Raw genomic sequence first — 22,156 nt, forward strand, 5'->3', positions numbered from 1 at the left:
TTTAGTTTAAATTGGAATCAAGGCATTTCTACATTTCACCAAGCCTCGTGTGGGGGTTATTTCAAGGCTGAAACTTTAAACCCACAAATCAAATATACTCCATCCACAGACTTTCAAACTGACCGATAAGTCGCGCCACAGCTATCGGTCAATCGGGATTTTGCGCGTGAGGCACGTGCCATCTCTGCTAGTTGAACGTAAACAACGTAAAATCGGGAAATTAGGAAAAGTCCAGCGGGGCGAGACAGAAGGCAGATTCTGATCTGAGATTGTAGACGTGCTCCACCGGCGATGGACGTGGAGGATTCCGTGGCGAACGGAGCGGCATCCGCCTGCAAGCGCCAAAGGCGAAACACTGATTCCCAGAACGATGGCGAGCCTGGAGACGCGGCGCAGATTGGGTAAGTGTGGTGTCTTTGGTTGAGCAAGCTCTGCGACTTGAATAATCCATTGATTTTTTGCCGGTGGGGAACCAGTGAGGACAACACTGTCGACACAATTGCCCCTAACAACAATAACGGCGAGCGCTCGCTCCAGGATGAGAGCGAGCAGTCCGAGGAGCATCGTGCTAATGAAGTTGGGCCTGAGGAGCTGCCGGATCCAGAACAGGCAGGCTCCTCCAATCTAGTGTATCAATTATCCCCGGAAGCAGCCTCCACCGTGGTGGCTTCTAATGAGCCAGATGCCACCGGTGGCATCGAGCCTAGCGACAGTGAAGACTATCCACCTACTTCACCGACGACAGGTGAAGCTTCCGAAGTCAGTTCACCCCGCTTCAATCCACGCAACATACCAGCCACGCGATCCTATCGTCGTATCAGCATAGAGCTAGTGGGCTCCTACTCGGACACAAGCGATTCACAAGAACAAGAACTGGAGGAGGGGACCGAGCACGCAGAAGAGGACAGCGATGATGCGACTGATCCGCATATAGCCGAGTCCGCTGACAACAGTTCCTCCAACGACGACTTGGTGCCCTATTCACTTTCCAGTGAAGATGAAACAACCACAGAGGTAAGTTGTTAAGCATTAAGCGATGGTAAGAAGTGTAGATTCTGAGGTTGAAAATTAAGCTTTTAAAGATGATTTGAGCACCTTATAAATCCTTGCTAACAGGTTGAGAACTTGCAGGACGAGGTGGAGTTCAACGAGGACATCGACGACGATGACCGCGAGAAAGTGAATTCCGCAGTGAATCAGATGATGTGCAAGTGCAAGCCCAAATACACTTGGAACTACGATCAGGAGCTGTTGCAAAGGGAGCACAACATAATCAACCGGATTGACTGGCGTGGCGGCCACACTTCGGCCTCGAGCTTCGGCCAGGGCTACTACGGTTCCCGCCAAGTTGTGGAACAGATGACGCAGCTCAGTTCGCTAAACGTCCACGAGGGCTGCGTCAACTCCCTAAACTTCAATCGGGCCGGCGACTTGATTTGCTCCGGCTCCGATGATCTCACCATCGTCGTCTGGGATTGGGCGAGAGAAAAGCAGCTGCACCGCTTTCGTTCCGGCCACAATATGAACATATTCCAGACAAAGTTTATTGACAGCGCCGGCTGCTTGGACATCGTGTCCTCCAGCCGTGATGGCCAGGTGCGCCGGTCCGTCATTCCGCCCTCCGGAGGCGTCACAAAGCCCATCCGCCTGTACATACATAGCGATTCCGTTCACAAGATCATCTTGGTGCCGCACAACCGCCACGAGCTGATGAGCGCCGGCGAGGATGCAGCTGTTAAGCACTTTGATTTGCGAGCCAGCAACGCTGCCACCACGTTGATGCGTTGCTTGTATAACGACGAAAATGGGCGTGGCCGGGTGCGCCTATTCAGCATCGCACATCATCCTTATGCGCCCGAGTTCTGCGTCAGTGGATCCGACGACATTTTGCGCGTCTATGACAAGCGCAACCTAGAGAAGGCACTCCACCAGATGGCCCCTAGGAATTTGCTCGAAGTAAGCATGTGCAGCGCCCAAGGCCAGGCAGTCTAATCTCTTTTTTCTTGTCGTGTCCAGGCCAAGATCACGCAAATTACTTGCGCTGTGTACAACCACAGCGGCAGCGAAATCCTGGCCTCATACAGCGATGCTGGTATTTACCTGTTCGACAGTCAGAACTACAACAGAGGCGACTACTTGCACTGCTATAAGGGTCACATGTAAGTTCACCATGCCTCCCCCAATGTTCTGATATTTATCATCTCCTCTTTTTCCATAGCAACAGCCGCACCATCAAGGGTGTGAACTTCTTTGGACCCAGATCGGAGTATATAGTAAGCGGCAGCGACTGCGGGAATATATTCTTCTGGGACAAAAACACGGAGGCGATTATCAACTACATGAAGGGCGACCACGTCGGCGTAGTCAACTGTCTGGAACCGCATCCCTGGATGCCGGTGCTGGCCACCTCTGGACTAGAGCACGACGTCAAGATCTGGACACCACAGGGACCTGAAAGGGTAGGTTCAACGGAAAATGTGTACAAGTTTAATGTATGAAAATGTAATGAAATCCACTCTCCTCAGAAACTCCCCGACGACTTACTGAAGCAGACGCTGCAGCGCAATTTCAGGTGCAACCTTGTGGACAGTGTTGCCCCCGACATCAACGATTTCCAGTACTTTATACGCGGCTTCCTGCAGGGCTCAGGAGCATCGCATCTGGGTCCGAGACATACGTCTTGGACAGGGGTGCGGGACAACAGCTCCAGTCCCAGAAACGGCTCGAATGCTTCCAACCCGACCTTCCACCGGCGCAACAGCAACAGCTCCGACGACGCAAATGACGAGGGAGCAGCCGCGGACGCTGCGCTGGACACGCTGCACTGCCGCACGCAGTAAGCACTCCCCGAGGAGCCGTAGACGAGCTTCGAAAGCCGTCCTCGGCGATTATATAATTTTTGATATTACAACTACGTTAGAAAGCGTTTCTGAAGCTGTGAATTTGTAACCGTAACACATAAGTGCGCATATTTTATTTTTAAACAAGGTTTAATAAATGCTCATTGAGAATAATTTCGCGTCAAAAACTTTTATAATACTTTTTTTGGGCCAATAGAGCTCAGTCGCTGGTCTGGCAGATGAGAGCCACGCTCCGCTTGACCCAGTGGGATGCCTTGACATTTGTGTTCAACAGCAGAGGGACCACGTAGTTTGTGGAGTGACCTGTCGTGGACAGCGTTCCCTTGCGCTCCGCGGTCTTATAGAGCGGGCAGCGGTACCGGGAGCCCTCGACGACATCGACGAGCCCGACGGGTCGGAAGAAGATTACGGGCATGGCATAGATGAGCACCTTGGGAAACTGCTCTACTAGCGTGTTCTCTCGCCACTCCCAGCGAGCGCCCTCCAGGTACAGTCCGTTGCAGTACACCCCGTCGTCCGGAGGCGAAGTCTTTGTCTCCACCTTGAGCACATCGTAGTCAAAGGTCAGCGTGTCGATGGGGATTTTATACTTTCGGGCAAAGTTCTGCATGGCGCCCGTGAGGAAGGCCTGCGTGAAGAAGAATCCAGACAGCCAGAAGGTTGGTGGCTTGCCGTGATGATGCCAGTCGTGGAGCCAGTTGACACGCTTGTACAGATCCTGGACGTAGGAGCCAAGTGGCTTCAGGCATGGGTACGACTTGGACATCCACTTGGTCGGGATGCGGTTGAACTTCATAGCCGTCATTACGTTCTCCAGGTCGGGCGTCATCACGATGATGCCCTTGATTCCCATAGCCAAATCTCGACAGGTGGTACGGATTTCCTTCTGCAACTTGAGAAAGCGTTCCATCTCCTGCACCACCACTGTGTTCATGGACTCGTTGTAGTCTACTGGGTACTTCTCCGCCGCTGCCTCGATGTCCATATCAGCCGGCATTTCGCGCTCGATTTGCTTGAGTGTGTCCAGGATTACCTGCTCAACACTAACTCCTGCGCCGGCGGATCCCGCAGCCTCGCTTCCCAGTAAAAGAATCATCGAGTCGAGCAGCGTCTTGGTCGTCTGCAGATCCCTTGTTATGCCGGAGTTGGCATGCAGGCCGTAGACCTCGGGTGGCGCCAGCGAGGGAAGGTTCTCGTCCAGATACCGCAAGATTTCGCGGTGCTCCGTCTTTCGGGGCAGGATGTAGCGATCGTCGCTGGCAAACCTATAGCGATTGTCGGAGACCGCCTGAGCATTGCAAAAGTCCGCCAAAATCGTCACGATTAGCCGGCGATCCCAGTTATCCGTGACTCTTCCGCCGTAGTTGCACTCGCTGGTCAAATACGAGATGGCGTCGTAGGGCACGTGGTCATACTGGTTGAGCAGCATCTAAAGGGAGCACGGTGACATATGTAAATACACTGGACATATCTACAATATTATTATCCATATCGAACTTACGCTCAGCTGCAGCACCGAGATCTGCAGATCGGACTCGTTAAATCCGTAGGCTATGTTCCAACCCAGTGGACCGTACTTGCGCCGCTCCTGCACAACAGCATGGAAGAAGCAAATGCCGTAGAGCAGCCGTGTGAAGGCGCGATCCTGTTTGGCACAGCCCGTGTAGAACTCGTAGTCGTTAATGGGCTCCGAGTTGTAAGAGCGCATAAGATTTTCCTTGAGTCCGGTCGGCGGTTCGTTGGTCATTTTGACGCCGTTCTGCAGGATGGTCACCGGGAACTGTGGCGTAGGATAGGCGGTTAGCCAGATGCGGAAGTTGGCTGCAATGAAGACATTCGGTATTTAGGAGTCTATAGCTTAGATATGCATTGGAGGACACTTACGCGTGGTGTTGAAGGTGTCCATGTTCTCCCAGAGATATTCCAGGTAGGGCATCCAGGAAGCGGCCAAGTGGCAGTTCTGCAGGCACACCCAGTAGCCCATCTCCTGAGCATTCTTGATCAGAGCCGTGGCAATCGGTCCCTGGCCCTGGCCCAGCGAAATGCTCTGAAAGGTCTCCTCCTGGCCCATCTTCTCGGCGAAAGCCAGCAGGGAGCCCAGTGGGTCCGCTCCGGGTGAGAGGATGAACACCAGCGGCGTCAAAGCGGTGGAGTCAGCATACGACTTGGATATGTCGAACTCCGGCGGAGTCACATACTGATCGCCGATACTCTCGGCGATGAATAGCCGCACCGCCAGGAAAACAGAGTCGGGTCGCAGGGCCTTCAACACAATGATCTTCTCGAAGGCGGTAGTCTTATCCTGCCAAGGTGGCGGCAATGGTTGCTTCTCCGGGGAGGAGTGGTCGTAGATCGCCTGCCAGGCATGCAGATGGCTCTTGAAGTGGTCCACGATGCCACGCAACTCCTTGAGCTCCTCCAGACGGAGCACGTTTAGCCACACGGTCTCCGTTATCCAGCTGGGATCCGGGTTCGGAGGTATGTTCGTGGACTCCTTCGCATTGGTGACCAGGTGGGCAAAGTGGCGCATTTCCACCTGACCCGTGCCCAGCAGGATACGGGCAGTGAGGATAAAGGAGTAGAGCAGCTTGTCCTTCTCGAAAATGGATCGGCATACGTTATTGTAGAGATTCCGAGTGAAGCCATCCACCAGGAACTTGATGCGCCGCGGCAGATCCTTGGACTTGTTGGCCGTCTCAATGGAGTACATGTAGAGATTAATGTACCAGTTGAGTGAGAATTGGTACATGGGATCAATGTTGGGAAGATCTGTGATCGAGTAATAGAGGATGGATGAGTGGACTGCCACGGGCTTGTAGTTCAGCCGGAAGGCCTCGATCTTGGCCACGGTCTCCTTGGCTGCCTCCTGCTTTTCAACGATGTCCTTGGACAGCCCCTTGGAGTCGGCAAGGATCTGTATTGCTGCCTCGTTCTCCAGGATATCACCACCAGCACTGAGGGTTTTCAAAATCATGTTCTCCGCATCGCGAAGAGCTCCTTTATTGGCCGCCGCCTCCGTGGTGAGCGTGATGCGCAGCTCCTGCAGGTCCGGCCGCTCCTTGGCCACCACAATGCTGAGGAGCTGATCCATCAGCGCATTCTGGGTGAGAGCAAAGTTGATGACGGTCACCTTGTTGAAGGTCTCCGGCAGAAAGTGCGGATTGCGCAGATTGCAGGTCATGTACAGGCGGAAGTTTGGATTAACAGGCACCACAGCCTCACCCAAGCTGATGTGCTTGATCCCGCCCTGAACGAAGGTCTGGCGCATCAGGATGGGATCGAGTGGCACCTCCAGCTCCTCCTGCACGTTCTCTATTATCACGGGTGTTCCGTACTCCAGCGCCTCTGCGATCACCTTCATATAGTTGCTCTGGTTGAACTTGACGCAGTTCAGCCGGTTCTTTCGCTCCATGTTCTTCAACCAGTTGTTGGCCTGTGCCTGCGGGTCGATAAACAAGCTGTATCGGCTGGAGTTGGCCGAGATGATGGCGTTCTCGCTGGAGAACTCGTCGTTGGGCAGTCCGTCCAGCTGCCAGTTCTGGATGGTCACCTCCAATCCGAGCACATCCGTGATTGAGTAATGGGAGGAGCAGGGAATCTTTAGGTCCGTGACCTTCTTGAACCAATCCTTTACGCACTCGGAGCGATACTGAAGATTCACGGCGGAGAGGTAGGCAATAATACCGCAGGAGATGAGCACATCCCCAGGCAGGTGGTCGTACAACTCCTGCAGATCCTCCGCAGCCTTGTTCCATCGTGACTTCTCCCCACCCAGTCCACCAATGAGAGCCTCCGCCCGGAGCAGCTTGTTGCGACAGTTCTCGGCGTGCTCCTCTGTCTTTTGCATCTCTGCGTTGGCCTTGTCTAGTTCGATGTTCAGCAGGGCCACCTTTTCCTCCAGAGCCAAGGCTAACGCACGCTTTTGTGCCAGGAACTCCATAGTGTCGGCGTACTCTTTCTCGGCCCCGGCCAGCTTGGCCTTTTTGGGAGCCACCACCTTTGCCACTTCGTCGTACATCATCATGGCAATGATCCACTGGCACAGGCCCTTGGCGGCACTCGAGGCCTTGGCCACCACCTGTGGATCGAAGTCCTTGTTGGGGATGAACTCCTTGCGGATACGCTTAACGATTTCTGTCGGAATATTGTCCTTGTCGAACTCCTTGAGGCCCGGAAGGAAGTTCATCTCGCCAAGAAGACGCTTACTCGGTCCCCAGAAGTCTAGGACCATTTTTCCAGAGGCTGGATCCGGAATGCGCTCGGCGGGAATTCCCTTGATCACACAGACGGCGGCCATTACTAGCTTAATCACGGGCGGCGGATTCTTCATCGACTTGACCAGTGTGATGTCCGCCGGCTTAAGAGTGTTCAATGCAGCCAGGGCATCTTCCAGGACGGGAATGGCCTTGGCCAGATCCCGTTCGCAGTCCTGCTTTAGAACCTGAGCAGCCTCGGCCTGCACGGATGCCACTTCTTCGTCTCGTTTCACCTGCTCGGCGGCAGCGCTGGCGGCTAGCGTCTCCTTGTTGATCTCCAGCATCATCTTTCGGGATGATTCGGCCAGGGCCACCAGCTTGGGTTGCAGCGCATTAAGATCCCTTTGCATGATGGAGATGGCGGCGGCTGCCTGGGCCAGTGTATCCAAACCTCCAATGTAGCGCATCTTGGCCAACATGGTCTCACTCTGCTTGCGCTCGATGAGCGTCTGGAAGGAGCGGATCAGCTCGATGAAGGAGGCGTTCGTCTGGTAGATGTGGCGACCCGTCATCTGACAGAAGGTGCGCGTAGACCGTGCAGCCGTCGTATGGAAGTACTGGCAGGTGTCCATGATGGCCAGCTTGATGTCCTCACTGGGCACGTTGACATCAACCAGCGACATTTTGGCAATCATCTGCAGGGCCTCCTCGGGCCAGCTGTCGTACCAGTCGATGGTGCAGCAGTTAACCAGCGAGGGATAAAGGCGCACCCGTGTCCTGAGAGCGTCTCCGATGGGCGAGAAACTGAGGATCATGTGCAGCTTCTGCTTGCAGCGGTCCACAAAGAAGGAGAAGACCTGCAGGGCGGAGACGTCGATGTTGCGATTGCCTCCCTGGGCAGCCAGACGCACCATTTCCAGGACCTCCTGCTTTTCGTCGATAGGGAAGATGTTGGGCACCTCGCCCTGGTTCAGCAGGCAGTCAATGTCCTGCAGGAATAGCTCCATCTTGATCTGGTTCTCGGTAATCAAAAACGTGGTGTGCTTGTTCATTCCGCCCGCCTCCTTTAAGATCGCCTTGATGTCATCATGCCAGTCGTTGGCCCCGTAGTTTTTGGTGATTTCCGGCTGGAAAAACGAAGTCTGCACCATATTGGTCGCCAGCTTGGTCAGGGACTGGCGCCCGGATCCCCCCAATCCTATGATCAGAGCACTGGCTCCCTGGATGGAGATGATGCGGCATATGCGGTTCAAATGCTGCAGAGCAAAGGTGAACAAGGTAATGTCCATTTTGTTGCGTCGCGTCGAGTTGTAATCGTCCAGGCTGGTGAGAGCCAGGTTCAGAAACACCTCCACGCTGGGCACCTCCTCGTAGCGCCGCTCATCCGGCACGCTGTCCTCGTCGAAGTAGACGCCGAACAAGATGTTGCTGGCCGCCTCCATGGTGAACACCGCTTCGTCAGGGCCCTGAATGGTCATGGATTCTAGGAGGTCTATATCAAATCAAAGACTGATCCAATCGGACTTACCTGAACGCAGTACCTATCGAAGATCGTCTCCACCTTATCCTTGAAATTAGCTTTGAGGCACTCGTTGAGCTTCTCGAACATCCACTTGCGATCCACGTCGTCCACCAGACGGTCGTAGAAGACGCGCATCGCCTCGTGGTACCAGACGCGCACGAAGATCTTCTTGTCCGTCACCGACTCTTTCCGCACCAGGGTGCATCCGGTCACCACGCGTGAAATGTCTCGCAGATTGAATATGTAGTGCGACTTCGATGGCGTGGCCCTGATCTCCGACTGCACGCTCTTGTAGATGCTCTGCGTGGCACTCACAATCTGGTTGGTCACCACGAACACATCCTGTCCGTGGCCAGCGCGTCGGAAGCCATTCAGCGCCACGTTCAGGAATATGCGGAACATACTGTCGTCACTAAAGGTGTTAATGGAATACACGTTGAAGTGGTTGAGGAAGCGAGCATAGACGTCCTGGCGACTGCCGCCGGGCAGGCCACATGCGGCCATGATCAGGACATTGTGGATGTAGACCTTGGAGCTGTCCTTCAGGTCATACACATGGCCATAGTCGAAGAATTGGCGCAGCAGCTCCAGTGGCGGCTGGGCACCATAAACCTCCTTAACCGGCATGTTCATGTCGTCTACGAAGAGCACACTCTGCATTCCCTTTGGCGGACCGTAGATGCCCCGCTTCCACTTCTGCAGCTTGGATATGAGCAGATCCTGGCACTGGTTAGCCGAGATCATTACCGTGAAGGTGATAAATCCCGTCTCGAACACCTCCTTGTCCAGCTTGTTCATCAGGTAGTTCTGCACATAGACCGTCTTGCCTGTGCCCGTTGGTCCAACGAGCAGCATTCTTTTCTTGTGCTCCACGTGCATCTTCAGCAGGTGAATGTAGCGAGCGGTGTCCACTGTTGGCACTATCACACCTGTCTTGGTCTCCTCGACGTCCATACGCTTGGCGAGATCCGGCCAGTACCGCCAGGCTCCACGCTGCTTGTACAGGAACACGTAGTCCACCAGCAGACCCTCTGTGGGGGGAGTGATCTCCATCTTGCCCAGCGGTTCCGGGGGCGGAGGATCAGTGTCCCAAAGCTAGAGAGTAACATTCGATGTACCCAGGTAACTATGTTTATTTGCAGTGCCCATACCTTTTTCAAGAACACGTCGAACTTCTCCCGGGAAGCGGTGTCTAGCACTCCACCCACTCCCCAAATCAGAGCGAATAATATGGCCGCCTGGAAGTAGGTCTGTAGATACTTCTGGTAGTCCTCCGGATTCTCCTCGATCGCCTCCGCGATCTGCATGTCGAACAGGTCGAAGGTGGTCAGCATGCAGTTGAACTCTCCAGGCTTGATAAACTGGCTGCAGAACCGCCGTACAAAGGTCTGGCACTGGAATTGATTAACCTTGGTCAGGAGGTGAGCTTCGTAGGCTGAGAAGAAGTTCTTACGGGAGGGAGAAGCCACTGCATCAGGGCCATTACGTAGGGCACGCCCTCCTCATCCGCCCATCGAGGATCGGCCTTCTTGAGCCAGGTTTTGGCAAAGGCTCGCCAGCCGAGCGTCGAAGGCTCCATGTAGATCATGCCACAGCGTGAAACGGTGGCTGGCGAGGCCTGCGCCAGGTCCATTACCTCGAACACCATCGACATCTCGTTGCTCATGGTGATCACCTCGCCGCTGGTCAGGCACAGCTTTTTGTTGTCGTCCAGCACCGTGTTCATGTTCTCAATCCAAACGGCATCCACGGGTCCGTCGAAGATGACCTGCAATGGTATGGAATTGGCTCCAATTGCAGATGGAACGGTTATTTAAAGGACTCACCCACTTCCTGTCCGGCGTGGGCGTCATGGCAAAGTCGCGGAAGATCTTTGCCACCAGACCGTCGGTCCACTCGTACGAGATCGGATCGAAGGAGCCGTATAGCTGGTTCATGGTAATGGACTTCGGGTTCATTATGCCCATTTGAACGTGCTGAAAGTAGTTGCTCTTCTGTGGCGCCTTGATCTTCAGCGCGGATAGGACTTTGGCGAGGACCTGCAGGGTCTTCGACTTGCCCGCCAGAGGTTCGCCCACCAGCATGAATCCGTGCCGCACGATAATCATTTCGTACGTCTGGATGACCTTGAGAAGAAAGCTGGGTGCGGGCTCCAGGACCTCCTCCAAGCAGACGCGCTTGAACTCGGTCTCCACCAGGGAGTAATCGATGTGTGGCAACTTGATGCCCGGGAATATGTCCGAGATGATGCCCTCGAAGAGGGGAACATCGAAGGAGAGGAATTTGGGCAGGTTCACGTCGATCAAGCTTCGCAGCAACAGGATGTCCTCCACCTCGTCCGGATACTGTTTCTTGATGTTGCCGCAGGCGGAGAGCACCGTTTTCACGGCTCGCATGCCGTAATCGTAGTGGTTCTGACTGGACAACTGCTCCGAACACAGTCGGTAGGTGGTCACAATCTTGACGGCCAGCTTGCGGGCATCCACGAAGCCGTACGAGTAGAGAGAGATCTCTCCGATCATGGCGTAATCCGGCACCATCATGGCCACAGAACGGAAGAGCACTTTCAAATTATCCGGCAACTCGGATCGGCCGGCATAGCCGGGATTCATGGTGATGCAGACGTAGCAGGCAGGGTTGAGGGTCAGCTCCGTACCTTCGAACATGAACTTGGTGGCGTTGCTGCGAACAGCTTGAATGATGAGCAGGATCTGTTGCGCCACCACGGAGAGCACCTCCAGCTCAATTCGGTTGAACTCGTCGAAGCACGCCCATGCACCGCACGAAGCCAATCCCTTGAAGAACTTGCCCATCGCCTTGTAGTCCAGACCGTCGGAACAATTGAACACCTTGCACTGCACGGCCAGAGCCTTGGCCAGATCCTTGGTGGTCTCCGTTTTTCCCGTTCCAGCAGGTCCCTCCGGAGCTCCGTTCAGATGCAGTTGGTAGGCTCCAACCAGGGTGCGGTAGCAGCGATCGGTCAGTGGGGTGATCACCAGGCGATCCGAGTTGCCCAGATACTCGTTGGCAAAGGGCACAGTGGCGTTGATGATTCTTACCCAGGTCTTGTCGTCCTCCCAGTAGTATCGCATCTGGGCCAGCCACTGGAAGTCGAACTCACTGCTGACCTTGTTCTTGATGAGATCCTCGGAAACGTCCTTGGCGTGGACATCGATCACGATCAGGGACTTAATGGTGATCCGGTTAAGGTTGCTAATCTTTGGCGAGCGCACCAGGGTCACAATGTCGTTCAGCTCCTTGGAGAGCTCTTGGAAGAAGTTCATCATAATGGTCATATTCCCGCCAAATGTTCGGCGCAGGCATCCGTGGACACGGGATGCCCAGTACACCTGCGAGATGGCCAGCACCGTCATCTGTGGCCACTCCAGAACCCACTCGTGCCGCTTCACCTTCGGATAGTGGGCAAAGGATAGCTCGTTCTGGTAGCGCACTGCCTTGAGCATCTCGTCCTCCACCCCGATGAGCCACTTCTCTACACTTCCTCCTGCCGCCGCTGTGGACACCTGCTCAATGAACTCAATCGTTTCCTTATCACTGCTGATCATGGCCAGCACGTTCTTGGCCGCATCGAACTCTAGGCTGTTGATGCCCTCAAAGCACTTGCTCAAATGGGGAAGAACGCGCAGCGGATCTTTGGTCTCTGAGAGAATCTCCAGCATTTCATCGTTGGCCAGAAAGAAGAAGCGCGGGAAGTAGAGACGCTTCTTCTCCAGGTAGTTACTCACGCCGGTGGCGATGTCCTCCAGCAATTCATTGGCCTTCTGCAAGGACTCCAGCAGACCCGAAACTGGAGCTGTTTCCATCACCAGCGGTTGTCGGAGGACCAAGCCCATGTTCCTGGTATATGTCTGCTCCACAATGACGAAGAGACGACCCTCCTCCGGCATCTGGGCCACGATGTCCTTCGAGGAGAAGATGGGCAATAGGTACAGATAGTTGGCCTGCACCTTGCCCCACTGGTCCAGTGTTTCATTAACGCGCATGATCTTCTCATACCACGCCCGCACCTCCTCCTCGCATGGCTTCATGAATGCCGATCCGCGCATGACAAGCGTCTTGAGAATGTGGTCATCCAGCAGGGCCTGAATGTCATCCAAGCTGCTGAGGATCTGCACGCCCGTCTCCTTGTAGGGACCATAGGGAAATACCCTGGTCTCCCACTCCTTGATCATAGCCTGCAGGGCGTTCCACAGTTGCAGCTCTTTGTTGGCTCCGATGCTGATGATTTCAAACTGGTCTAGGATCGGGTCCAGGCCAGAGTTGAGGATCTTGCGTAGTGTGGTCCCTGCATCGGGTGTTACGTCGAATCCCGCAATTTCTGACATCTCCTTCCAGTGGCGCTTGCGCAGAGCAGGATTACACATGGTGTTCACTATAAACACGCCAGTGGTGAAGTCTTTGATTGACTGTATCATCGAGGTGCACAGTCGCAGGGGCACTGGGTGCTTAGCCGGATCTGGATCTTCAGTTTGACCCTGCAGGAAAGTCAATGTGTATCACAAAATGGTCAGTGTTCAACCAGTGGTCTCACCTTGAATTTGCAGACGGGATTGTCGATTAGATCCTGCTTGATCTTGACCCTGTAGTACTTCTGGTTCTTCTGGAACTCCTTGAGGTAGTCATCTGTAGTTCGCTCCACGAACTGCGGCTCCAGGTACTCGAAGGGTCCGTCGTTCCACACGCTCAAGTAACGCTGCCATTCAATACAGCATCTACAGATGGAAACGGTTCCAAGTTTATAAATGAGATCATTGGTTGTTCCTTAAAGATATATCTCTTACTTCATAAGCTCGGCAAAGGGGTAAACAAACGTTTTGATGATATCCAGCTTGGGATACTCGGTCAGGGCGACCTTGAAGAGCTTCTCCTCCTTGTTGATCCACGCCACGTAGTCGTCAAAGGTCTTCAGCTGGTCTATGAAGTTCTGCAAAATGACATAGCTGTCGCGGAACTTGTCCGGTCGACTCATGTCATCAATGACGGCCAACTTGGGCAGTAGCTCATCAATGTCGGAGTTTAGCTTCTTAATGACCTCCTGCAGGTGCTCCTCGAACGTAAACTTGAACTGCTCCTGCTGTGAGGCATTATAGTCGCAGATGTCGTTGATGTCCTTGATCCAATTGATGGTCTTGATGGTCAGGTCAAAGTGGTATTTGGACATTTCAGTCAGCTCCACAATATTGGTTCCCACTTGCAGGCAGTATTGGATGCGGTCAGTCAGCTCGGCGATCTTGTCTTTCTTCACGTGGATCATGTACTCAGCACTCTCGAGCAGCTCCTCGGTTGATTTCGGGATCTCCAGGGCCCGGTACTTGATCTTCTCGAACTCGTCACATATGTCCACCTCGGCCTTAATGTGCTCCCGAATGATGATTGTGGTGATCTCGTGGATCAGATTCTCGGCCAGGGTGCGGAGGCCAAGTATGGCCGGCTCGTTGTGTATAACGGCCATCACGAAGTACTCGGTTGCGGGCTCGCTTCGCAGCATTTGAATGAATCCGTAGTACATGTCGATTCGGGCAAAGTACTCCTCAAACTCGTGCGGCTCGGACAGAAACTGGTTGAGGGCATCTCGCTCCTGCCAGGAGTACAACGCATAGTACTTGTCCCGGAAGCCCTCGACGTACTGAATTACCTCCTGGTAAGTGCGAAGGATAATGTTCTGAACCTTGTCTATCACGTCCTTTAGAAAGTTTTCATTCATCTCGATCTTTAGGTAATCGTTCACCTTCGCGTACGCAGCCATCGATGTGAGTGTCTGCACCTGCGGCTGCAGTGGCTCCATGCGGTAGCCCACCATCGAGATCTCAGTAGCGATCTCGGCGAAGGTGCGCAAGATGGACCAGGCATTGGGCCGCGTGTCCAGATCACTGGAGAACTCGGACCACTCCAGTGACATGCGCATCATGGGCATTGTGCGCGGGTGACTGCACATCCGATACATTTCCTCGAAGGTGCGGATCTTCATGTTGGTCATCTCGCGGTTCATTAGAGCCTCCATGGCGTTCCAGGACCGCTTCCATGTGCTCATCGGCATTACCCGCTTGCGCATAAGCTTGCGCAGCACCTGCACAATCTTTGGGTACCAGGTCCACCTCAGAAAGGTGTTCACCTTGTCCAGTTGGTTCTGGATGTACTTGTGGTAAAACTTGTAGGACAGCGCCTCCCGACCTCCCAGTCCCAACTGTTGCTGCATGGCGCCAGTGGCCAAGACGTAGTTGAAGATACAGGCCAATCTTGGCAGTTCTCCGACGGATATGTTGAGGATGGCTCTAAGCGGGAGCTGAAGGATCAGTAGCTTCTGGGCTATGCGTCGCCGGTTCTCCAGGAAGTTGCTGTAGTTCTGTGTGCGACCTGGTCGCCGAAAGCCAATGTCAGGACGGGGCAGTTCGAACTGGGCCGGATCCTCGTCAGAGAACTCCGGATGGCGCAGGATGTTCTTCATGCTGTAAACCTTCATAAGTCGGTTGAACTCCTCGTGGACGTCGTGCATGTAGGCCTGCACCAGCTCCGGGTACTTGTTCTTCAGGCGCTCCGAGGCGAAGCTCAGAATCTTGGCCTCCGTGCGTCGCAGCATAGGAGGCACCACAATCTTCCTCACCTCCCGGCGTAGGTTGTCCTCGTAGTGGGATTGGGGCAGGAGACGCATGTCTGGCTCCGGCTGCCACTGCTGCCGGGCGACCCGCACCTTGACATCCGCCGCCTTTTGCTTAAGGAACTGATAGTGACGGCGCTCGTGTACCTCGCTGATCCGGAACTTAAGCAGCGGGTTCTTCATGTACGGCTCATTGTCGTACTTGGTGATGTCCGAGGCCGGGCGGTGCATCCGCTCCAGCTTCTTGGTGTACATGGTCGAGCCTTCTTTGGTTGGAATATCAAAATGCAAGGAATCGGATTTAATTCTCCGATAGTTATTGTTGCTAAGGCGACTTGTGTTTGTTTGTTCGTTTCCGGGGGATGACTTCCGGTTCGACGACCTTGGAGGACAACTACCCACAGGTGTTAAAGTTTATGTTTATTTATTGATCGATAGCGTTATCAATTCGATTGAAAATGACATTATAGATACAGAGATTAACAACAGTTTAGCAACAATAATAATAGTTACAATAATAATTACATAACGTCTCGCTCCTCCGATTGCTATCGAATATACAAAATTCTAAAACACCCGAAATGTTCGTCAAAAAACAGCCTTAAGTTTATGTCCTACTATAACTTACGCAGCATGAGGGACTGGAAACGGGGTTGAGGGGCCGTTGGGTGCAGGGGCGGGATGTGCTTTTATAGTGTAAAGCGCATTACAGTTGTACGTATAGAATTACAAAACATAGATGAGCGTGTATCTCCCACAATAGTTTCAATATATTCGTATCAAAGAAATTGCACGTGTTTGATTTGACATTATTTAAATTGGCTTCTTGTGTGAGTTTCATGTTGTGTCTAGGTACTTTAAAAACGTTTTCATATCTCATACGCAACTGCTTCTGTTCAAGCGTATCTCCTTTGGCCCTAAATCAAGAGAATTTAGCGATCTAATTAGGTGTTATAACAAAAAGTATACATAACTATTCGCTTTCGATATCAAAGTAAATTCAGTCATTTCAGAACTGATCGTTAAGCTACGATGGGCCGGCCCAGAACAGGCCTGATAGTTCGTAATTATTGCGTATACCTACATACCTACTGGGGTAGGCGAATATGCATATTAAACATTACATAGCCTAGGGGCAACAGTAGTGATTGACTCTAGTTCGCTGTGGTTGGGATTCATTGGTCCTTCGGCCGCTCTACTCGCTACCTTTCGAACTGCAGCACGTAGTCTTTGAGCGGGCCAGGCAGGTTCAGGCAGTTGATGTTTTGGGCCAGCTTGCGGTTCATCGCCTCATAGATGGCCCAGCGGGATAGCTGCTTCAGACTGCGCGGCCGACGGTAGAGGGACGAGATCAGGGCTATCAGCTGCTCCGTCTTCTTACTGGGCACCTGTGCCACGTAAAAGTTGTGTAGGGACTTGAGGCAATTGAAGAGCGGCTCGTGGTGCATGGTCAGGTAGAAGAGGTGGATGACGCGTGTATACGTCGCGTTCGGATCGTTCAGGATGAACTCCTTCTTCGTGATCAGGATGATGTAGTAGAAAAGCAGGTAGCACGAGTTGGTGCGAAACGAACTGCGAAAAGTTGCCAGCTCGTTGGAGAAGATGGCGGTGCCGGGCGTGGTCTTTCCGCTGAGCACTATGTTGGGGTCAGCCCCGTACTGGATTAGCGTCAGAGTCAGCTCGTAGACGCACTCCATGTCGTGGCAGGTGCGCACGTTATGCACCATGTCCATCACCGCCTGCAGAATGTGCTGATATGTCTTATTGCAGTCCAGGCCGTGCTGAAGCAGCATCAGTAGGATGTTCTTGATGAAGTCGAAGTTTGTGCGCTTTTGAGCATCACAATTAAGCGTAAAGTTCTCACTAACCGTAAACACGAGCACGTGCAGTGGTTTAAGGTTAGCGCGGTAGGAGCAATTGGGATTCGCTCCGTGCTGCAGCAGCATGCGGATGCAGTTCAGATAGCAGACCTGAAACAAGGGATTAGCTTTGGCGTAAATAAAATGTAACGTAAGACACAGACCTTCATGGAGTGCGTGAAATGATGCAGGTGATCCTTATTAATTAATGGCACTAGCAGAACCATAATGGGCACAGAGCCATCCCTCCCGACGATGTTGGGGTCTCCTGAAAAATGCGGCATTATGTAAACTGCTGGAATATAACTGATTAACCAACCATTCTCCTTGATAAGCATGCTGAGCAGTTCGTAGCAGACTTCCCAGTCTCGCAGGTGTCGAAACACACAGGCCATGGCACTGTTCCCCGCTTGGTTAATCGATTGCTTGGCCCCGTTCTGCAGCAGAAATCGAACTAGATGCAACACATCCCACTTGCTCCACTTGTCGTAGCCGTACCGGGCTTCCTCCAGAGCATAGCGCACTATCAGGGCGTGCAATGGAGTGTTTCCCAACGAGTCTGGTGCGTTGATTAGCTCTTTGCATCCTCGTTCCAGCAGAATGCGAAGAGTGGTCAAAGTGTCTTCAGCAGATTTACGAGCAGCAAAAATAACTAAAAAAAAAAAAGAACCAATGTTATTACAACGTCTGCATCAAAATCACTCTGTTCAGGGAATACGAACTCACCCACATGCAGCAGTGTCATCTGTTGGGTGCAGGTTCGTACCGTTGTAATTGCACCCTGATGAATGAGTAGCTCAAGAAAGCGACCATCATGAAGCACGGCATGGTGAATCGGGTAATACTCGTCCATGATAAGATTGATTTCCTCCGAACGGGTGACCACTAGTTGCTGGACGCAATTCCAGGCTCCGCGTTCGCAGGCCAAGTGCAGCAGGGGTTTCTTCACGCGGAAGGGGATCCACGGCTCCTCCATCTTTTGGGTGAGCAGGCTTAGAACATTGTACTGATCTCCGTCGATTGCGTAGAAGAGCGCGTTCTGTAGCTTTGTGTTTAACCGCTCGCTGACGTCGTCCACGTTGTTGTGCCATTTGCCACTCTCTTCGCAATTTCTCGTGTGGGCGCCAGGAAAACACATCCGGGTGTCCACGTCGATGCGTGCGCCGTGGCGAAGCAACAATTCCACGCACTCCTCGTAGCCACGCAGGGTGGCGATGTGCAGGGGCAGGGAGCAGGGCGAGCGGTTAACGTCCGGGCGGTGGCGATGCAGCAGCCACTTAGTGAGATCGATGTGGTTGAGGCCGACGCTGCGCTGCAGGATGTTGTAGCCATAGTCATCATGCATGGCCAGGATGTTCTCGTTCTTTGGGATCTGGATGAGCAGGCTCTCGAGGGTCTGCAGGGAAACCTTCGGATTGGCGCGCAGGATGTCAAACAGCGTCTGTATGGTCTCCTCGGTGGCCTTGGACAGCTTCCCGTCGCGATGCGAGAGGAGTGCGGATCCGGAGCGGAACACCTGGCTTACGGAGCCGCCCATTGCTCTGGCTTCTCCCTTTTCGGCCGTCTAGCACTGCACAGACATGCTAATATCTCCTGCGACGCAGTTTCCGTGGAAGATCGCTAGAAGGCGAAGTGCGTATCACTTCCGAAAACGTAAAAATCAATACGAGCCCTGAAACAACCGCCCAGATCAGCACTGAACGACGGCTGGAAGGAGAAAGGCTGCTCCGATGGCTTCAGTCACAGAATCCCACATCCCGCTGGCTCGATTTTAGGCTAGATTCAGCGCATCCGGGCATTTCAAATTTATCACAATCAAAAACACTTTGGGATTAAATAAAGTATATTATAGTATAGGATTTCTGAGGGCCTATCGGCAATCGATATCAGTTGGTTGAACGTGGTATCGTTAATCGAAAGAAGGATATCAAATTCTAAAAAAGCGCGAAAGTTGGAAGCATTTACTTAAATTAAAAATAAAGTGCGCAAATAATGAGCACACATTTACAGGAGCTAATTCGGGAACGAAAAAAACAATGGAAGCTGTTTTATCTCCATAAAATGAGCTAGAGAATTTGATTATAGTTTTCGATATTTAGGCTTATCGGCCATCGATTCGCAGTGAGTCTACAGTGAATACTGGAACGTAGTTACAGAATATGTCAATATTAAAAAGAACAAATTATTAATAATAAAATATTAACAAAAGCGAATACTTTTTATATTTGCAAGTCAAAAGTAACGTTGGTTATCCTAAGACATTTTCCCTCACATTACCAACGTGATTTAAGAAAAGCTGTTTGCCTTAGCCTCTCCTCTCTGTAACAAATTGGCGCTCAAAAGTAAACGAGCGTCTTGGAACATTACTTAGTTTGCTCCTAAAGATATCTACGGAATCATGACCAACCGCCTGGAGACCAAATACGAGAACCTGAGCAGCATTTTTCGGCTAAAGGGACATGACTACCAAAAGCAGTTCTGCCACCTGTATGCCCATCGCTTGGCCGAGATGACGCGTCTCCTAACGCCGCTGGCCCAGAAAAAGTGGGGCAGCAAGGAGCCCATCAAGAAACTGTGTGAGCTGCGGGGCGAACAGGACGTGCACTGCATCCTTATCGGCACCATTTTCAAGCATCAGGCTCACAAGCCCAGTATCCTCCGGGACATTTCTGAGGAGAATCAGTTAGCGCCACAACCGCCAAGACAGAACTACTCGGATCCGGAGGATAAGATTGTTCTCGAGGATGAACTGCAGCGGGTTCGACTTCAGGGCGAGCTAAATGGACAGCTCTTGGCCACTGGAGTTGTGTGCGCTGCCCTCGGTGGAACAGACAGCGATGGATTTTTTAACGTGGAGGATATACTCTTTTACGAAAGTGGACCTCAGAAGCCACTGACCCCCATTAAAAGAAGCCGTCTCCTGGTGCTTGCGTCTGGGTTGGACCAACTGCAGGCCCACAAATTTGTGGATGCATTGAATCTTTTTCAGTACTGGCTGGCCGGCAGTCTTGGCAACAACAAGGAAGCGGGCTCCATGGTGCGTCTTATCGTGGCTGGAAACTCGGTGAGAGCTAGTGCCATGGCACATGTGCCCACCCTCCAGGTGGCACGCACCCAGGCGAACGCCAATGACACAGTCCAGGCCGTGTCCCAGCTAGACCAGTGGTTTGCTTCATGGGCACGCAGTCTGCCCGTCGACATAATGCCGGGAGCCTACGACCCGGCCAACTTTATGCTGCCCCAGCAGCCGTTCCACAAGTGCATGTTTCCCCAGGCTGCTCAACTGGCCACCTTCCAGGCGGTGACTAATCCGTACAGCTGCCGGCTGGATGAGGCCCTGGTGGTGGGCACATCTGGCCAGAATGTATCGGATCTGTTGCGCAGCACTTCGCTGCACTCTGCGATGGAGGCCCTACGCTGCACCCTCACCTGGGGACACGTTGCTCCCACAGCACCGGACACTCTGGCCTGCTACCCGTATATCGACAGTGATCCCTTTATCCTGCGCGAGTGTCCGCACGTGTACTACGCCGGCAACTGCGAGTCCTTTGCGACCGAGCTGCACGAGGGCGCCGAAGGCAAGCGCACCCGCCTAGTCTGCGTGCCCAGCTTTAGCAAAACGCAGAGTGTGGCCGTTGTGGACCTGGATACGCTGGATTGCCGCATGGTCAACTTTAGCGTAGATGCAGAATAAGAAATTACATTAATACAAATAATACACTCTGTTAAGTCTTGAGAATCACTGGTTTTATTCGCTATCCTAGTGCACCACGGGGCCCAGCGGCTCGCCCCTAATGTTGGCCAAATCCAGGCGGGAGTCGATGGTCTCGTCTATCAGTCCGATCACCGCGATGTTGTCCCCCCGGATGATGTGCAGCCCCAGCACGATTTGCTCGATGCCGGAGGTGGTAGAGAAGACGCGCTCATGGCACTCGTCTATGATAATATTGATGGTCTGGTCGAATCCCTTGAGTGTCCCGATGAAGTTCCGTCCGTCTGCCGTAATGATGGAGACTGTGTGATTGATATACGACTCCAGACCGGACATTTTAGCAGTCTTTTCTTGATAACTTCTCCAAACAGAACAAAATAAATACTAATTGTGACAAGAGGCTAGCGACGCGCTCTCCGATAACGATAACTGTGCCGCAAATCAGCTGTTTCGGCTCTGGTGCTCATGTAATCGGTGCTCAACCTTCTATTTTCCGAAAAAATTAAATTAAACTGATTAAAATGCTGCGTCGCCTTGTGCAAGTGGGTGCCCGTGAGCTGAGTCGAGCCCAATCGTCAACCGCCAGTCCGGAAAAGTGGGACCTGTACGCCGGAGTGCTCGTAGAGCGTCTGCCTGTAGTGTCCAAGTACCTAAATCCTCTGGAAAAACAGTTCCAAGACTTGCTGTGGCGCGTGGAGTACGAAAACAGCCTGAAGTCTGACCATGAACTCAAGCATGAACGTGAGATCGTCCAGACGGAGCTCATCAAGCAGGGTAAAATCCAGGTGGACTTGGAGGACGCCGGATCCAAGCAGACAGCCCAGGATCTCAAGGACGCCTACGTCGAGGAGCTGAAGAAGTTCCAGCTGGGCTCCCGAACCACGCCCGATGACAAGGCCAACAGAACCACCTCCACGGACCGCTGTCTCGATGACACGCTCTACCTTTTGGTACAGCAGAAGCTGGGCCAGCAGGAGCATCTGATTCTACCGCAGGGAAAGCGGGAGGAGGGAGAGTCCATGCGTCAGACGGCAGAAAGGGTGCTCCGCGAGAGTTGCGGCCAGGAGCTGCAGGTTCTCTTCTACGGCAACGCCCCAGTGGGCTTCCATAAGTACAAGTATCCCAGAAACCAGCGGACGGAGAGCGTCGGAGCCAAGGTCTTCTTCTACAGAGCATCCCTGCGGTCCGGCCAGGTGCCTGAAAATCTAACCAAGTTCGAGTGGCTGCCCAAGGAGGCGCTCAACGGAAATCTGACCAATGCAGCCTATGCTGAAAGCGTTAAAAAGTTCTTGTTGTAATCGTAATTGTTAAAATTGTTTTGATATCTAACAGAAAAATAAAATAAATAATAAAAATACATCAGAGCTAATAGCTAATAACTGCATTTCAT

At 52.8% G+C, this 22,156-nt stretch overlaps 6 protein-coding genes across 7 annotated transcripts; 3 read left to right on the top strand and 3 right to left on the bottom strand.

The window, feature by feature from the left end:
• Positions 1–45: 45 nt before the first annotated feature.
• Positions 46–3,014, top strand: LOC6610394 (DDB1- and CUL4-associated factor 8). Of its 2 annotated transcripts, none has more exons than XM_032719640.1 (6): positions 46–401; positions 477–1,014; positions 1,117–1,956; positions 2,017–2,159; positions 2,219–2,459; positions 2,526–3,014. In XM_032719640.1, the coding sequence occupies exons 1-6, from the start codon at positions 292–294 to the stop codon at positions 2,838–2,840; spliced, it is 2,187 nt and encodes a 728-aa protein (XP_032575531.1). In that variant the 5' UTR covers positions 46–291; the 3' UTR covers positions 2,841–3,014. The 2 variants fall into 2 exon arrangements, with proteins under 2 accessions (XP_032575531.1, XP_032575532.1); XM_032719641.1 differs by having other exon boundaries at positions 1,132–1,956.
• On the bottom strand, positions 2,943–15,523 carry LOC6610395 (dynein heavy chain 12, axonemal). The gene is made up of 9 exons (XM_032719635.1): positions 13,382–15,523; positions 13,132–13,312; positions 10,406–13,075; positions 10,033–10,347; positions 9,731–9,973; positions 8,586–9,674; positions 4,746–8,523; positions 4,363–4,682; positions 2,943–4,290 (listed from the first exon to the last, which is right to left on the bottom strand). The coding sequence occupies exons 1-9, from the start codon at positions 15,448–15,450 to the stop codon at positions 3,061–3,063; spliced, it is 11,895 nt and encodes a 3,964-aa protein (XP_032575526.1). The 5' UTR covers positions 15,451–15,523; the 3' UTR covers positions 2,943–3,060.
• A 79-nt stretch (positions 15,524–15,602) lies between these two features.
• Positions 15,603–18,913, bottom strand: LOC6610396 (ankyrin-3). The gene is made up of 4 exons (XM_002034942.2): positions 17,781–18,913; positions 17,374–17,706; positions 17,219–17,322; positions 15,603–17,165 (listed from the first exon to the last, which is right to left on the bottom strand). Exons 1-4 carry the CDS (start codon positions 18,589–18,591, stop codon positions 16,398–16,400), a joined length of 2,016 nt encoding a protein of 671 aa, XP_002034978.1. The 5' UTR covers positions 18,592–18,913; the 3' UTR covers positions 15,603–16,397.
• A 340-nt stretch (positions 18,914–19,253) lies between these two features.
• Positions 19,254–20,793, top strand: LOC6610397 (DNA polymerase delta small subunit). Its single transcript, XM_032720152.1, has one exon. It carries the CDS (start codon positions 19,453–19,455, stop codon positions 20,746–20,748), a length of 1,296 nt encoding a protein of 431 aa, XP_032576043.1. The 5' UTR covers positions 19,254–19,452; the 3' UTR covers positions 20,749–20,793.
• On the bottom strand, positions 20,780–21,178 carry LOC6610398 (U6 snRNA-associated Sm-like protein LSm8). Its single transcript, XM_002034944.2, has one exon. It carries the CDS (start codon positions 21,100–21,102, stop codon positions 20,815–20,817), a length of 288 nt encoding a protein of 95 aa, XP_002034980.1. The 5' UTR covers positions 21,103–21,178; the 3' UTR covers positions 20,780–20,814.
• A 22-nt stretch (positions 21,179–21,200) lies between these two features.
• Positions 21,201–22,142, top strand: LOC6610399 (39S ribosomal protein L46, mitochondrial). Its single transcript, XM_002034945.2, has one exon. It carries the CDS (start codon positions 21,288–21,290, stop codon positions 22,062–22,064), a length of 777 nt encoding a protein of 258 aa, XP_002034981.1. The 5' UTR covers positions 21,201–21,287; the 3' UTR covers positions 22,065–22,142.
• Positions 22,143–22,156: the final 14 nt, after the last annotated feature.

The sequence above is a fragment of the Drosophila sechellia genome, chromosome 3L, assembly GCF_004382195.2.
Source record: "Drosophila sechellia strain sech25 chromosome 3L, ASM438219v1, whole genome shotgun sequence".
In the NCBI taxonomy this organism is placed as follows: domain Eukaryota; kingdom Metazoa; phylum Arthropoda; class Insecta; order Diptera; family Drosophilidae; genus Drosophila; species Drosophila sechellia.

Coding starts and splice junctions, on each gene's coding strand:
- LOC6610394 (XM_032719640.1), top strand. CDS start 292: ATGGACGTGGAGGATTCCGTGGCGAACGGAGCGGCATCCGCCTGCAAG. Junction 1,957..2,016: donor CCCCTAGGAATTTGCTCGAA/GTAAGCATGTGC, acceptor TGTCGTGTCCAG/GCCAAGATCACGCAAATTAC. Junction 2,460..2,525: donor CACCACAGGGACCTGAAAGG/GTAGGTTCAACG, acceptor CACTCTCCTCAG/AAACTCCCCGACGACTTACT.
- LOC6610395 (XM_032719635.1), bottom strand. CDS start 15,450: ATGTACACCAAGAAGCTGGAGCGGATGCACCGCCCGGCCTCGGACATC. Junction 13,313..13,381: donor CCCTTTGCCGAGCTTATGAA/GTAAGAGATATA, acceptor TTCCATCTGTAG/ATGCTGTATTGAATGGCAGC. Junction 9,974..10,032: donor TGCAGTGGCTTCTCCCTCCC/GTAAGAACTTCT, acceptor AATCAATTCCAG/TGCCAGACCTTTGTACGGCG.
- LOC6610396 (XM_002034942.2), bottom strand. CDS start 18,591: ATGGGCGGCTCCGTAAGCCAGGTGTTCCGCTCCGGATCCGCACTCCTC. Junction 17,707..17,780: donor GATGACACTGCTGCATGTGG/GTGAGTTCGTAT, acceptor TTTTTTTTTTAG/TTATTTTTGCTGCTCGTAAA. Junction 17,166..17,218: donor ATTTCACGCACTCCATGAAG/GTCTGTGTCTTA, acceptor CCCTTGTTTCAG/GTCTGCTATCTGAACTGCAT.
- LOC6610397 (XM_032720152.1), top strand. CDS start 19,453: ATGACCAACCGCCTGGAGACCAAATACGAGAACCTGAGCAGCATTTTT.
- LOC6610398 (XM_002034944.2), bottom strand. CDS start 21,102: ATGTCCGGTCTGGAGTCGTATATCAATCACACAGTCTCCATCATTACG.
- LOC6610399 (XM_002034945.2), top strand. CDS start 21,288: ATGCTGCGTCGCCTTGTGCAAGTGGGTGCCCGTGAGCTGAGTCGAGCC.